The 14,262-nt window shown below is 43.4% G+C and overlaps 1 protein-coding gene across 2 annotated transcripts in view; it reads left to right on the forward strand.

The window, feature by feature from the left end:
* Positions 1 to 10,969, forward strand: part of crebbpb (CREB binding protein b) — a 55,974-nt gene extending 45,005 nt beyond the window's left edge. For both annotated transcript variants that reach the window (XM_036147992.1, XM_036147993.1), the window contains exons 19-31: positions 407 to 495; positions 1,479 to 1,559; positions 2,442 to 2,498; positions 2,600 to 2,677; positions 3,705 to 3,772; positions 3,880 to 4,030; positions 4,111 to 4,257; positions 4,357 to 4,470; positions 4,557 to 4,722; positions 5,737 to 5,904; positions 6,062 to 6,223; positions 6,341 to 6,622; positions 8,305 to 10,969. In XM_036147992.1, the coding sequence (XP_036003885.1) occupies positions 407 to 495; positions 1,479 to 1,559; positions 2,442 to 2,498; positions 2,600 to 2,677; positions 3,705 to 3,772; positions 3,880 to 4,030; positions 4,111 to 4,257; positions 4,357 to 4,470; positions 4,557 to 4,722; positions 5,737 to 5,904; positions 6,062 to 6,223; positions 6,341 to 6,622; positions 8,305 to 10,572 (3,831 nt within the window). In that variant the 3' untranslated portion in view covers positions 10,573 to 10,969. The remainder of the gene's footprint in view (positions 1 to 406; positions 496 to 1,478; positions 1,560 to 2,441; positions 2,499 to 2,599; positions 2,678 to 3,704; positions 3,773 to 3,879; positions 4,031 to 4,110; positions 4,258 to 4,356; positions 4,471 to 4,556; positions 4,723 to 5,736; positions 5,905 to 6,061; positions 6,224 to 6,340; positions 6,623 to 8,304) is intronic.
* The last annotated feature ends 3,293 nt before the right edge of the window (positions 10,970 to 14,262 follow it).

A 14,262-nucleotide genomic window follows, 5' to 3' on the forward strand; every position in this document is an offset into this window, starting at 1 on the left:
GAACGCACTGAAACATATTTGGACTTTGAAACCTTGCTGCAGATGGGTTTTGTTGATCATTATTTTGTTGATTGAGTTTTAGTTTTTTGCTTCTTTACCTATAATCCATGATGTCCCATCATCGATTATAGGTAAAGTAGTTCATGGCAAGTTTTGGGAATAAATGATTTATAAAAAAAAAAAAAAGGGGGGTACTAGCTTAGACACTGGATTGGAAATTCAGAACTATCTCCTCATGATTATTGAAATTGTTCAATGGAGGAAAGAAAATGCTGTGATAATGTTTTGGGTCCATTTGACCCAGCTCCACTGTCCAGTTTTATAAGGCACGACATTATAGATGAACTCTTTCAGAGCAGGGTGGACGATAACATATATTTCTCTCTCTTTTTTTTTTCTTCAACAGTTTGAGTTTTCCCCTCAGACACTTTGTTGCTACGGCAAACAATTGTGCACCATCTCCAGAGACAGCACCTACTACAGCTACCAGAACAGGTAACGGCTGAAGACGACATTATTAGGGGGGGGGACTTTAGAGGTTTGTACCTGATCCTTGTAAAAGTTAAAGAAGCCAGATTAATCCCTCCACCCCCACCACCCTAAAAAAAAAAGTCCCTAACACTCAGTTAATGAGATAATTTAATTAATAAAGTGTTGCAGACACCACAGACTGGCATCTTTTTATCCGTTGGTGTTCAATTCAACAGAAATCCGGCACCAAGGCGCCCCCTTGTGACTGAATGTGCCACTGCACCTCAGTGCAACGCTACACCTTTTTTGCTCTAGCGAATGCTTTGTTTCCCACCTTAACATCAAGCGTTTTTCACACGTTTAGAGGAATCATTGTTAATCCCACCAGCTCTCAATCCAAATTGTCATTGATCAACATTTTAGGTTATGCATCCAGTGTTAATAGTGTAAAACTATGTTAACGGATGCATTTGTAGATTCAAAGGGTTTTTTGTATTGGCTTGTAATTAAGAAAATAGAACTGTGGTTATTTTTGATTTTTGATTTTTTTTAAAGACTTGTGTATTTGTTTTTTTTTTGCACCATTGCCCCCTCTGACCCTCCCCTCATGACATCCATTCTCACCACGTCTGGTGCATGCTGCCATGCCATAAACCTTTACAGTGAAAGCACCTCTGTTCACCAGCATGCTGTTTGAAAATGACTTTTTTTCCCCACTGTTGGTCGTTTTGTCTTGTTGACACACGGTTTTTAAGCACGTTGCCACACCATCGTTGTTCCAGTTTGAACAAGAAGCTCAATCATGACCAGATCAGCTGTGACTAACGTCTGCCTCTGTGTGTGTGTGTGTGTGTGTGTCCGTCCATCTATCTGTCCATGCTCGGTCCGCCGTTGTTGCCATGTGCTCCGTTCGCTCCGCATTCTCCCACCTGTACGCCGGTTTTTGCCTGTGCTGCTGCTGTGTGTGCCGGCTGCAGTTCACCCAAATATGGCCTTATTGCCGACAGGTATCACTATTGTGAGAAGTGCTTCAACGAGATCCAGGGCAACAGCGTGAACCTGGGCGACGACCCGGCTCAACCGCAGACGTAAGTAGAATAGATTTTTAAAGTTTTATTGCTTGTTTTTAAAGCTCTTAATGGTCTATCCCCCCCCCCCCTCCCCAGTATTTGACTTAAACCCAAAGGTGACCGCGCCTTTATGGCAGAGACTCTGGAATAACTTGCCTTGGCATATTCGATCGGCAGGCTCCTTGGAGGTTTTTAAATCCTCTCTAAAAACACATTTCTTCTCCCTGGCTTTTAATCAAGTCTAAGTGGACATTTGGCAAAATTATATTTTATTTGAACATTTATTTGATTTATCCTATTATATTTTATCTGCATTTAATTTTTCTTTTTCAATTCAATTTTCAATTTCATTTTATTTATATAGCGCCAAATCATGAAACATGTCATCTCAAGGCACTTTACAAAATCAAGTTCAATCATATTATACAGATTGGGTCAGATTATACAGATTGGTCAAAAATGTCCTATATAAGGAAACCAGTTGATTGCATCAAAGTCCCGACAAGCAGCATTCACTCCTGGGGAACCGTAGAGCCACAGGAAGAGTCATCTGCATTGTACATGGCTTTGCTGCAATCCCTCATACTGAGCAAGCATGAAGCGACAGTGGGAAGAAAAACTCCCCATTAACGGGAAGGAAAACCTCCGGCAGAACAATTTTGCATTGTGTTTATGTATTTTAGCATTCAGTTTTTATCTTATACTCTGCAACTGTGATTTCTGCACAGCACTTTGGTCAACCCCGGTTGTTTTAAATGTGCTTTATAAATAAAGCTTGAGTTGAGTAAGTTGCCAAAGCCGAGGCGTCTGAAAACTCGCTTGGGGGGGGGGGGGGGGCAACGTCTCTGAAGTCATAGGAGCCGGCATTAACAGCTTTGTTTGTTTTCCTCTGTCATGCAGCAAGATATCTAAAGACCAGTTTGAAAAGAAGAAAAATGACACGTTGGACCCTGAACCGTGAGTAGACTACGGGCAGGAAGCACTAGTACTCGAGTGTGATGCCAGAGATGGTTGATCTGAGCTTTTTGTGAAAACGAAACGTGTATGTGTGTTTTTAGGTTTGTTGAATGTAAAGATTGCGGCAGAAAAATGCATCAGATCTGCGTGCTGCACTACGATGTTATTTGGCCCTCCGGGTGAGTCTCCTTCTCCAACTTTATAACTTTATAACCCATAAACTCAACATTCGCATATTTGCACATTTTGCATCATTGCATCTCCATCTAGCATTACAAATGCTGCCGAACTCTTAGTTTTTAAATGCATTCTTGCACAAATGCCCTTTGCACAATCAAATTCTGTACATACAAATGTTTTTTTTTTTTAATACTCACCTGTACACTGTGACTTTCTCCTGCATTGTTTACATTTCAATAGTTTTACTTTTAAATCGGTACTGCACCTTATACTGTATTTTAAATCTACTGTAATTTACAAGCTGTATTCTTGCACAAATGTCCTTTGCACAATCAATTCTGCACATACAAATGGTTTTAAATATACTCACCTGTAAACGTTGACTTCTCCTGCATTGTCTACATTTAAATTGTTTACTTTTAAATCACTGCTGCACCTGATACTGTAAATTAAATTTTTACTGCAATTTACAAGCTGTATGCAAACGAAATTTTGTTCTGTACGCACTCTGTGCATACAAAATGACAAAGTTGTCTAAGTCTAACAACGTGATTAAGACGAACAAAATATGTTACTATAGGAGCAAAAAACTATTGCCGCTTAAACCTTTAAATATTTAGTTTGAAACGTGATCACCTATTGAAGATGTTACATGGTAGACAAGCTAAATCTTGTTCAGGTCAAAGCGTGTTCATGTTTTAGAATGGCCTAGTCAAAGTCCAGACCTAAATCCTTATTGACATTCAGAGGAAGAGTTTAAAAATTGGCATTCACAGGGCCTCCCCGTCAAATATGACGTAAACACAAATGCACACCACAGTTTTCAGCTTTTTAGCTGTAGAGACAAAAATATCCTTCACCTTCCCTTCGGGACTACTATGTGTTGCTCAACGATATAAAATCTCAATGAAATATATAAAAATCTGTTGTCGTTATCTGACAAAAGTGCCAGGATGTTTGCAAGGTGCTGTATTTTTCTAAGGCACTGCAGGTTGACTCTTAAGTTTTAAATCTGCCCGTCTCCAGGTTTGTCTGTGACAACTGCCTGAGAAAGTCTGGAAAGACGAGAAAGGAGAACAAGTTCTCAGCAAAAAGTGAGTTAAACCTTAAAATAAAAAATAAAAAGCTTTTTTTTATTATTATTATTATTTTAAATGAAGCTTTGGTCTGAATTAATTTTAAAATGGTTGCGTGTTATCAGGGTTGCAGACCACAAGGTTGGGGACGTACATCGAGGACAGAGTGAACAAGTACTTGAAAAGGCAGAACCACCCAGAAGCTGGTGAAGTGTTTGTGCGAGTCGTTGCCAGCTCTGACAAAAGCGTGGACATCAAGCCCGGCATGAAGTCGAGGTGAGACGTGTGAGGCAGTGTACAGTGGTGGTTTCTGGTTCTGCTCTAGCTAAAGCTTTAATGTCCCCCCCCCCCCACAGGTTTGTAGACTCAGGCGAGATGGTGGCGAACTTCCCTTACAGAACCAAAGCACTTTTTGCATTTGAGGAAATCGACGGCGTGGACGTTTGTTTCTTCGGCATGCACGTACAGGAGTACGGCTCAGATTGCCCTTTTCCAAACACAAGGTAACGTCACCATTAAAAATAGGTCTAAACCGATATCTTATCCACTCCTCATTTAATTTTGGTTTCTTTACCCTGTTTCTTTTTTTTTTTGTCTTTCAGACGGGTTTACATATCGTACCTCGACAGTGTTCACTTCTTCAAGCCACGTGCGCTAAGGACTGCAGTGTACCACGAGATCTTGATAGGCTACCTGGAGTATGTGAAAAAACTGGGGTAGGTCAATTATAGCTCAGCTCAGAGTCCCTCTATTTTTACCTCATACCTGTTGCCAATCGGCTCACGGTGCGTTTTCTGAGCAGGTATGTGATGGGTCACATCTGGGCCTGCCCACCGAGTGAAGGGGACGATTATATTTTCCACTGCCATCCTCCGGACCAGAAGATCCCGAAGCCCAAAAGGCTGCAGGAGTGGTACCGGAAGATGCTGGACAAGGCTTTTGCAGAGAGAATCATCCACGATTACAAGGTTAGAAAACTGTCACGTTTGCAAAGACCCCCCCTAAGATATAGATAAAACCTAGGGCTGGACGATATAGAAAAAAAGCTTATCGATAAAAAAAAAAAATGCATATTGATCGATATCGATAATTATTGAAAATATATTTAAAACCATATTTTATGTGCAGCTCTGCCTGGACATTTTATAATATTCCTAAATGATTTCATTTTAATGAAGAACACAAACACAGAATTCCAATTAAATCTGTATTTAACCAACTTTTTTAAACATAACATAATTTTTTTTTAAAGAAAAATAACTTAAGAGACCTGAGTTATGTTATTAAATACTGACAAAGAATAAACTAAAGTGACCAGTAAAATTACCAAAATAAATAAATAAATAAAATAGCCTATTTAGGTGGGAATAGTACACTAGTTACTTCTCAGGTTTCACGGCGTGCCTGGGTCCCCGATTACGATTGGTCGAGAGGAAGTAGTGACTGTAGCATCAACTAATATGATAGGCTGAAAGGAAGGAAGGAAAACTGTTTATATATCGAACTTTTATCGACCCTATTTTTTCCTCTCGCGCCACACGTCTATCTATCGATATATATTGTATTATATATTGAATTATCGTCCAGCCCTAATAAAACGTTTCCATGTGAGACATCAAATCGTACAGCAAAATTTAATAAAGGTGAACGGAATTGTCCCTGTTGTGAAATAAATATGAAGTTTGTCGTCAGAACTAAGAGAAAAGATGGAGCCTGAATCTTTAGTCCTCAATAATCAAATTAGGTTTGGTAATAGTAATTGTTATAATAATAATAATTATTATTATTATTATTGTTAAATCCCTGTGGATTATCTGCTTTCTTCACAATTAATTTGAGTCGAAATAATTGAATTCAAGCATAAAATAAGAGAACAGCTGTAAGTTTTTGAGTCAGAACCCGTTGGTTTTGTCAAATTTGATGGTTTCACTTCTTGGTCACCTGATAAGAACTTTTTTTGTTTTTTTGTTTTTCTTGCTCAGGACATTTTCAAGCAGGCGACAGAAGACAGGCTGACCAGTGCCAACGAGCTGCCGTACTTTGAGGGCGACTTTTGGCCTAATGTGCTGGAGGAGAGCATCAAGGAGCTGGAGCAGGAGGAGGAGGAGAGGAAGAAGGAGGAGAACACGGCCTCTTCTGAGACCACAGAGGTGTGTTACCAGCAGCCGAGTGCTAAAGTCTCACCTCAGATTTCTCCTTAAGTGTTCATTAAATAAAACCTTTCAGCACCCGCTCTGGGGAAGCCTAGTTGAGCAATTCTCGTGCGCCATCTCTTGCTTTTCTGATCGTTTTCGTCTGTCCTTCCAGGGGGTCCAGGCTGACAGCAAGAACGCCAAGAAGAAGAATAACAAGAAAACCAACAAGAACAAGAGCAGCGTCAGCCGAGCCAATAAGAAGAAGCCCGGGATGCCAAATGTAGCCAATGATCTGTCTCAAAAGCTCTACGCCACCATGGAGAAACACAAGGAGGTGGGAAACCTTCAGTTTTCTTTAAACTTCAGTTCTGCTCCTGACCTAAACGGGCAATAATTCAGCCAATCAGATGTCAAAGGTTATTAAACGCTAGCATCCCCGATTCCCTTCCAGGTCTTTTTTGTTATCCACCTCCATTCTGGGCCCGTCATCAACACCCTCCCACCCATCATGGACCCCGACCCTCTGCTGACGTGCGACCTCATGGACGGACGTGACGCCTTCCTGACGCTGGCCAGGGACAAGCACTGGGAGTTCAGTTCGCTCAGGAGATGCAAGTGGAGCTCCATGTGCATGCTGGTGGAGCTGCACAATCAGGGCCAGGACCGCTTTGTCTACACGTGCAACGAGTGCAAGCACCACGTGGAGACTCGTTGGCACTGCACTGTTTGTGAGGTAAGACGTTCGTGTACTTTTATAATGCTTTAAACAAGAATTACGTTAAAACCACAAGCTCCACTTTGCATTAATGGGAGTTTATGCCATAGTCCGGCTCACATTTGTTCACAGCTGGGAAATTGAGGGGAAAACGATGCATGCTCTGGAATATTTTAACAGATAAAAAATCTGAAAACTATGAATATTCAGCCCCGGATATTCTAATACCGCTAAAAAGAATCCACTGAAACCTGAATTGAGCAAATGTTCCAGGAGAGGAAGGCCTCTGAGAGAATATCAGTGAACCGTCAGCATCACGACGACCCAAACAACACACAGTGGAGACATTTAAAGCAGGATTAGGCTACACTGCAAAAACGGAACTAAAAATAAGAAAAATTTTCTTAAAATTAGTGTATCTGTCCTTGATTTGAGCATGTAAATAAGATGATCTGCCAATAGAATAAGATTTTTGCACTTAAAATAGGAACAATTCATCACCATTATCCTATTACAAGTGCAGGATGTCTAATTATCTTGATTTAGGGGTCAAAATACAAATTATCATATTTACCTGCTCAGATCAAGTACAAAAACACTATGTTTAAGAACATTTTGCTCATTTTTAGATCCGTTTTTGCAGTGTAGAAAAACTATCCTAAACTTTGAACCTCCCGCAGAGTGAGCTAAATGCAGGGAGAACCCTTTAAAGGCTATAAAAGACTAGATGCTGGTGCTGAAGTTCACCTCCCAGCTGTATGACTGCTAAAGCCTAATCATGTGTTAAAATGGCCTAGTCAAAGTCAGGCCTAAAAGCGAACTGTGAATCTGTGGATGCCATCTCCCACAGTAAACATGGCGGTGGCAGTATCATCATGTAGGGGATCGCTGCATTTGATAGACTTTTATTTGTGAATAAAAAATTTAAAACAGGGTTCCCGCGGATCCTTAAAAAGTCTTAAAAGGCATTGAATTCTGTAATATAAAACTAAGGCCTTAATTGGCATTAAAATGTCTTAAATAAGTCTTTCTTAGGTCTTAAAATTGTTACCAGGTCATAAATAGGATTTTATTTTTGTAATCCTTACCAAACAGTAAAATAATTGACACAATTATAATTTTTAACATTTACCAAACGGCTCAATGTAACCATTGTTGGTTCCGTCCCGATAGCGGAACCAATAAAAACTGTTGCGGCCGGACCATAGCTGTGAAAAAGAGTTGGCACTGGTTATGTTGTGGGTTTTTAAAACTGATTTTATAGTTTATTTTAGCAGGGAACAAAACAACGTTTGTGAATTCAGTTCAGTAGTTGTAAAAAAATATATCTGTAATTTGTGTGTTTTTAGCTTTCTTCCTATATGGAATGTTTTTCAAAATTTTAAACATGTCTACTGAGCCAGAAAGTAATGGTTTATGTTAAAATAAACATTTGGGTGAAGTTGTCGCAACCTGGTTTATCTTGTTTATCGTGAAGTTGGTCTTAACTTTTTATTTCAAGTGGCATTAAAAAGTCTTAAAAAGTCTTGAATTTAACTTGCCTTATGCTGTAGGAACCCTGTAAAACCATTGGTATTACTTCATCATTTCACAGTTTTTGATGGTCGTTTTTTGTGTTTGTCAGATAAAGTCCCACAAAGGGAATTTAGATTTGGGGTCAAAGCTCAAAATCTCCAACATGTTTCCTTCTCTGCCTTCAGGACTACGACCTGTGCATTAACTGCTACAACACTAAGGGCCACGAGCACAAGATGGTGAAGTGGGGTCTGGGCATCGACGACGACAGCAACAGCCAGAGCGGCGAGGCCTCCAAGAGTCCTCAGGAGAGTCGACGTCTCAGCATCCAGCGCTGCATCCAGTCCCTGGTGCACGCCTGCCAGTGCAGGAACGCCAACTGCTCCCTCGCCTCCTGCCAGAAGATGAAGAGGGTGGTCCAGCACACCAAGGGCTGCAAGCGCAAGACCAACGGCGGGTGTCCTGTGTGCAAGCAGCTCATCGCTTTATGCTGCTACCACGCCAAGCACTGTCAGGAGAACAAGTGTCCCGTGCCGTTCTGCCTCAACATCAAGCAGAAGCTTCGCCAGCAGCAGCTGCAGCACCGGCTGCAGCAGGCCCAGATGATGCGCCGCAGAATGGCCACCATGGCTGGAAGAGGCATGCCGATGCCATCGCCGCCTACCTCAGCCGGCCCCGAGACCCCCAACTCCGTGCAGCAGCCTAATACGCCCCAGACCCCCCAGCCCATGCCCAACCACCCCCAGCAGCAGCAGCAGCAAACGCCAAACCCCGGCAACATCGGCCAAGGGTTCCCCAGCAACGGGCGCGGCAGTCAGCCCACGACGCCGGTGCCGCAGGGCAAACCGGGGCCACAGTCCTCGCCGCTCCATCAGCAGCTGTCTCCTATGCCTAACATGGTGCATCAACAGCAGGCTCCTCCTCCGTCACAGCAGCAGCAGCAGCAGCAGTCGCAGCAGCAGAACGTGCTGGCGGCGATGAAGGTGGCCCAACAGATCGAGATGGCGGCCAAGGCGAGGCAGCAGCGGGAATACGCCATGAACGGGATGCCCATGAGCCAGCCGCGCATGATGAGCCCCATGCAGAACCAGATGCAGATGATGCAGGGCCCGCGGGGTCCGCAGGTGATGCAGGCTGTGCCGCAGGGCCAGTGGGGCGCAGGGATGCCGAACCCCCAGAGCCATCAGCCGCTGATCCCGCCCCAGCAGCAGGCTCAGGGAGCCCCCATGCCTCAGCAGACCCCGACCCTGCCGAGGCCCATGATGGCGCCGCAGTCCGCTCTCCAAATGCCCGGGGTCATGCCGTCGCAGCAGGGGCCGTCGCAGCAGGGGATGACGCCGCAGCAGCAGAACATGCCCCGGGGAATGCCTGGAAATATTACTCCAAGTGCCGTGCAGGAACTACTGCACACCCTCAAGTCTCCGAGCTCCCCGCAGCAGCAGCAGCAGGTCCTGTCCATCCTCAAGTCTAACCCCCACCTCATGGCCGCGTTCATTAAACAGAGGGCGGCCAAGTACCAGGCCAGCCAGGCGCCGCAACAACAACAACAACAACAACAGCAGCAGCAGCAGCAGAACTCGCAGGTCATGCTCGGCCCACAGCCAGGAATGCAGGCCATGGCAGCTATGAACCAAATGCAGAGGCCCGTGATGGCTCCTCAGCAGCAGCCTCCTCAGGCGGTGGAGCCCCAAGCTATGGCACCCATGGGTCCCCAGGGCCAGATGATGAATGCCGCTCAAAACGGCAGCCCTCAGTACCACCGGCATCAGCTGTTCAGGATGCAGCAGATGCAGCAGCAGCAGCAGCAGCAGCAGCAGGGAGGCTTGCCTCAGGGTCACAGCCAGTTCCCCCCGCAGCAGCAAGGCCCCGCCAGCTTCTCCCAGCTCCGCGCGTATCAGCAGATGGCCATGCAGAGAGCCGCGGGTCCGATGGGCTCGGTCCCCGCCATGCCGCAGATGGGCCAACCCGGCATGGGCATGGACGGGTTCCCCAACCACCTCAAGCAGCGCATGCTCCAGCATCAGATGATGAAGCAGCAGATGGGTTCCCCGGCGCAGGCCAACTCCATGAGTCCACAGCCTCACCTGCTGCCGGGCCAGGGCCAAACCGGAGCCCACCTGCCGGGCCAGGCCATGGCCAACGCCCTGGGGAACCAGGTTCGCTCCCCGGCTCCGGTGCAGTCGCCCCACCCACCCTCGCAGCAAGCGCCCCATTCCGGTTCCTCCCCGCGGACGCAGCCGCAGCCTTCGCCGCAGCACGGGGGTCTCCACTCCGGCTCCCCTCACCCGGGCCTCGGCCCCATGTCGGGCTCCATGGACCAGGGCCACATGGCGGAGCAGAGCGCCATGCTCCCGCAGCTGAACACGCCGAACCGAGGAGGGCTGAGCAATGACATGAACATGGTGGGCGACGCCACAGGAGACACGCTGGAGAGGTTCGTTGAAGGATTGTAGCATTTTGAGACAGAGGAAAAAGGGCCCGCTCCACTTTTTTTTTCTATTTACTGATCTCAAAAAAAAAGTCTTAGGAGGCCTACGGACTGTGAACTTTCCTTCCACCACAGACTCCTTTTTTCTGAAAACGGAGTGATTTAATAATTGCTGTTGAGAAGAAAACAAAGACAAAGAATATATTTTTTGGTTCAGACCAGCATTGCAAGAATTCGCGCTGGTCTTTTGTTGGTTTATTTTATTTTTCTTTTATTATTTGCAATTGACTTTTTTTTTTTTTTTTTAAGAAATCTTAAAACAAAAAAAAAATCCTTATTTTGTACCTTTGCAGATAAATATTGTATTTGTGTTGCGAAGTCTGTAAAGTTGTCTGTGAATTTTTTTTTTTTGTTTCGCCAGTTTCTCAGTTTTTCTGGCTAATTTATTCTAATATGCCATTTTTATTTGTCAAAAGGACTGCCTTTAGGAAAGCCTTAATTTCTTTCCTGTTTGCAGAGTCTAAAGGAGATTAACGTATTTGTATAGATCTAGGATACCTATTGCACACACAAAACACAACATGCTGGTGAAAGAGAAGCCTGTATTGAAGCTCGTTCACGTTGGCAGGTGCCAGAATGTTCTTTTTACCTGCCCCCCCCCCCCCCCCCCCTCTGCGGTCCCAGCGATTGTCTTGCAGATTTTCAAACCATGCTTTTGTCTGTTCTTTATTCTAAAGAAATTGTCATTAAGTACTGAACCTGTTTTGCCTGTGGTGGGAAATATGTAATTGTTTTTGACTGCTGATTTAGTGTTCGGAGAGTTTTGTGCAGCATTTTTTTATTTTATTTTCTCTCTCTCTCTCTCTCTCTCTCTCGCATTAAACTTGAATTGATGAGAAACTGTTCTCTCATGTAAATCAAGCAGCTAGACAGTACTGTAAATATGCAGAAAAAATGAGAATGAAATCACTGTATAAACTGGTTCAAATGGCTCATTTCGTACTTATATACCTTATTGTTAAATAAACCTGTGTGCCACAGAAACTGTCTCGAGCCTACGACAACCGAAGAACGAACTAATGGCTGATGAAACGCGTTATGGGATGAAGCTGATTGTCGTTTAAATGTTTTAACTGATGTCCTCCACTTAGCCGAGATTGGGTCGCAGGGTAACGGGTCCAGGTGGGAAACCCAGACATCATCTTTTCCGGCTCATCCTGGAGGATACAAAGATTCTTGTTTGTCCAACAAGAATCCGTGTAGCTATTCCTAAACCTGCCCGCCGCTCTCTCTTGATCGTGAACCCTTCTCCTGCTTTCTGCACCAATTGGACGAGCTGTTCACCCGAACCAGGCGGGGTATCACCCTTCTCCTTAAAATCAGGTGGGGAGCCTGTGAAGGTTCTGCTTGGGTTTCAAATCTGTTCAGCAAAGTAAGTCGAAATTTAGAGTAAGTGCTTTTAAACATAAAATAAACAATACATGGTTAACATAAAATTAACTGATAAAGTAACTTTTGACCTTTATGACCATGCTGCAGGTACTAGTTTTTAGCCCTGATTTCAAGGAGTTAAACAGTTTCATTGAGGATCATAGAAAATTAATATCACCGCCTTCCTAAAAAAAAATGGCCTGTAATTTTTTTCCTGTCCAACCAACCCCCAAATATATATATAAATAATAAATAAATATAATTTTGGCAAAAATGGCTTAGGTTTGTATTTTAGGATGGTGGTAATAATTAGTTTTGGTGCTGGGAACACCGCAAGCAGCTCAGTGTTTACCTGCCCAGTCTCTATGGTCCGTACCTGACCAGCAGCTCTGAAATGTATTTAGTCCTGAGAACCTTCAGTGCCTCATAATCCATTAACAGAATTTAAAAATACCTCCTTTTAGAAACAGTGCAGTGCAGTGCTTTAAGGACTTGTGGAATATGATCCATTTTGCTCTTGGTCTGACTGGTTGCATCATTTTGGATCAGCTGTAGCTGATTCATTTGTACACGGATTCAAGAAAACATTGCAAAAAATGAAGCCTGAAAAAAATCAAGAAATCCTCAATTTTTGCAGTATATATATATATATATATATATATATATATATATATATATATATATATATATATATATATATATATATATATATATATATATATTAAAGGAGGCAATTTTAGTTAATATCTTTGAGTGTTATAAACTACTCTAGCAGTCAAGTTATTTTTGATGGTCTGGTATTTAATCTCCTTTGGGTTTAGTTGAGTGCTAATCTTCAATTTTGCAATTTCAATTAAATTTTATTTATATAGCGCCAATTCATGAAGTATGTCATCTCAAGGCACTTTACAAAGTCAAATTCAATCAGATTATACAGATTGGTCAAAAATGTCCTATATAAGGGAACCAGTAGATTGCATCAAAGTCCTGACAATCAGCATTCACTCCTGGGAAAGCGTAGAGCCACAGGGAGAGTCGTCTGCATTGTCCATGGCTTTGCAGCAATTTCTTGGATCAAATTAAATATTTCTATACAGCATGAAGCTATAGAAAATTCAGACCTATTTATTGAAGAAATGAACACACTAATAACTGTGACTGTGGTCAACTATAATCGTGCTGAAGACACCGATCTACAGTTTGGTCTTGGTAGTGCATGCATTGAACTCTATAATCGGTGCTGAGGGAGGACATAGAATAAAAGCAGCACCATAATGGCGCTTTGAGGATGGACCCGTCTGCCAGATACGGTAATTCTGAAAAATCTTAAGTCAAAATGTTGAGGCACAGCGACTCAGGAGGGTCCATTATTTTTACCTTGTTATCCTACATCAAACCCGAAGAGGCCATCGACATATAGGACCGTTATGCAACGTTTGGACGCTCCCATCTCAGGCTCAGTAATAAGCATTATATTATGTAAAAATGGTCTGAGGAGACAGGATTTCAGTCTTTGAAGGCCAACTGACCTTATTTTAATCAATCCAAACATCGCCTGGCTGTGTTGTGTAAATTCAGTGAAAAAACTAATCCACTGGATTAGTACCTTTTTAAAAGTTAACACTACACTAATATTGGACATAACTTTTAAATAATGCTTTAAAATAAAAGGGAACACTATAATAACACCCTAGATCTGAACAAATGATTAAATACTTTGTTCTTTACATAGGTGAATGTGCTGACAACAAAATCAATGGAAATCAAATTTATTAACCCATGGAGTTCTGGGTTTGGAGCCGCACTCAAAATTAAAGTGGAATAGCACACAACAACCGGATCCTACTTTGAAGTAATTTCCTTAAAACAAGTCAGAATGAAGCTCAACAGCATCTATGGCCTCCATGTGCCTGTATGACCTCCCTACAACGCCTTGGCATGCTCCTGATGAGATACTGATGGTCCCCTGAGGGATCTCCTCCCAGATGTGGACTAACACACCCACCACCTCCTGGACAGTATGTGATGCAACATGAAGTTGGTGGACGGAGTGAGACATGATGTCCCAGATGTGCTCAATTGGATTCAGGTCTGAAGTGTGAAGTTGAACCTGCTTTCATCTGTGAAGAGCACAGGGCACCAGGGGTGAATTTGCCAATCTTGGTGTTCTCAGGCAAATACCAAACGTCCTCCACGGTGTTGGGCTGTAAGCATAACTCCCACCTGTCGACGTCTGGTCCTCATACCTCCCTCATGAAGTCTGTTTCTGATCGTTTCAGCAGAC

Source organism: Fundulus heteroclitus, chromosome 16 (genome assembly GCF_011125445.2).
Source record: "Fundulus heteroclitus isolate FHET01 chromosome 16, MU-UCD_Fhet_4.1, whole genome shotgun sequence".
Classification (NCBI taxonomy): Eukaryota; Metazoa; Chordata; class Actinopteri; order Cyprinodontiformes; family Fundulidae; genus Fundulus; species Fundulus heteroclitus.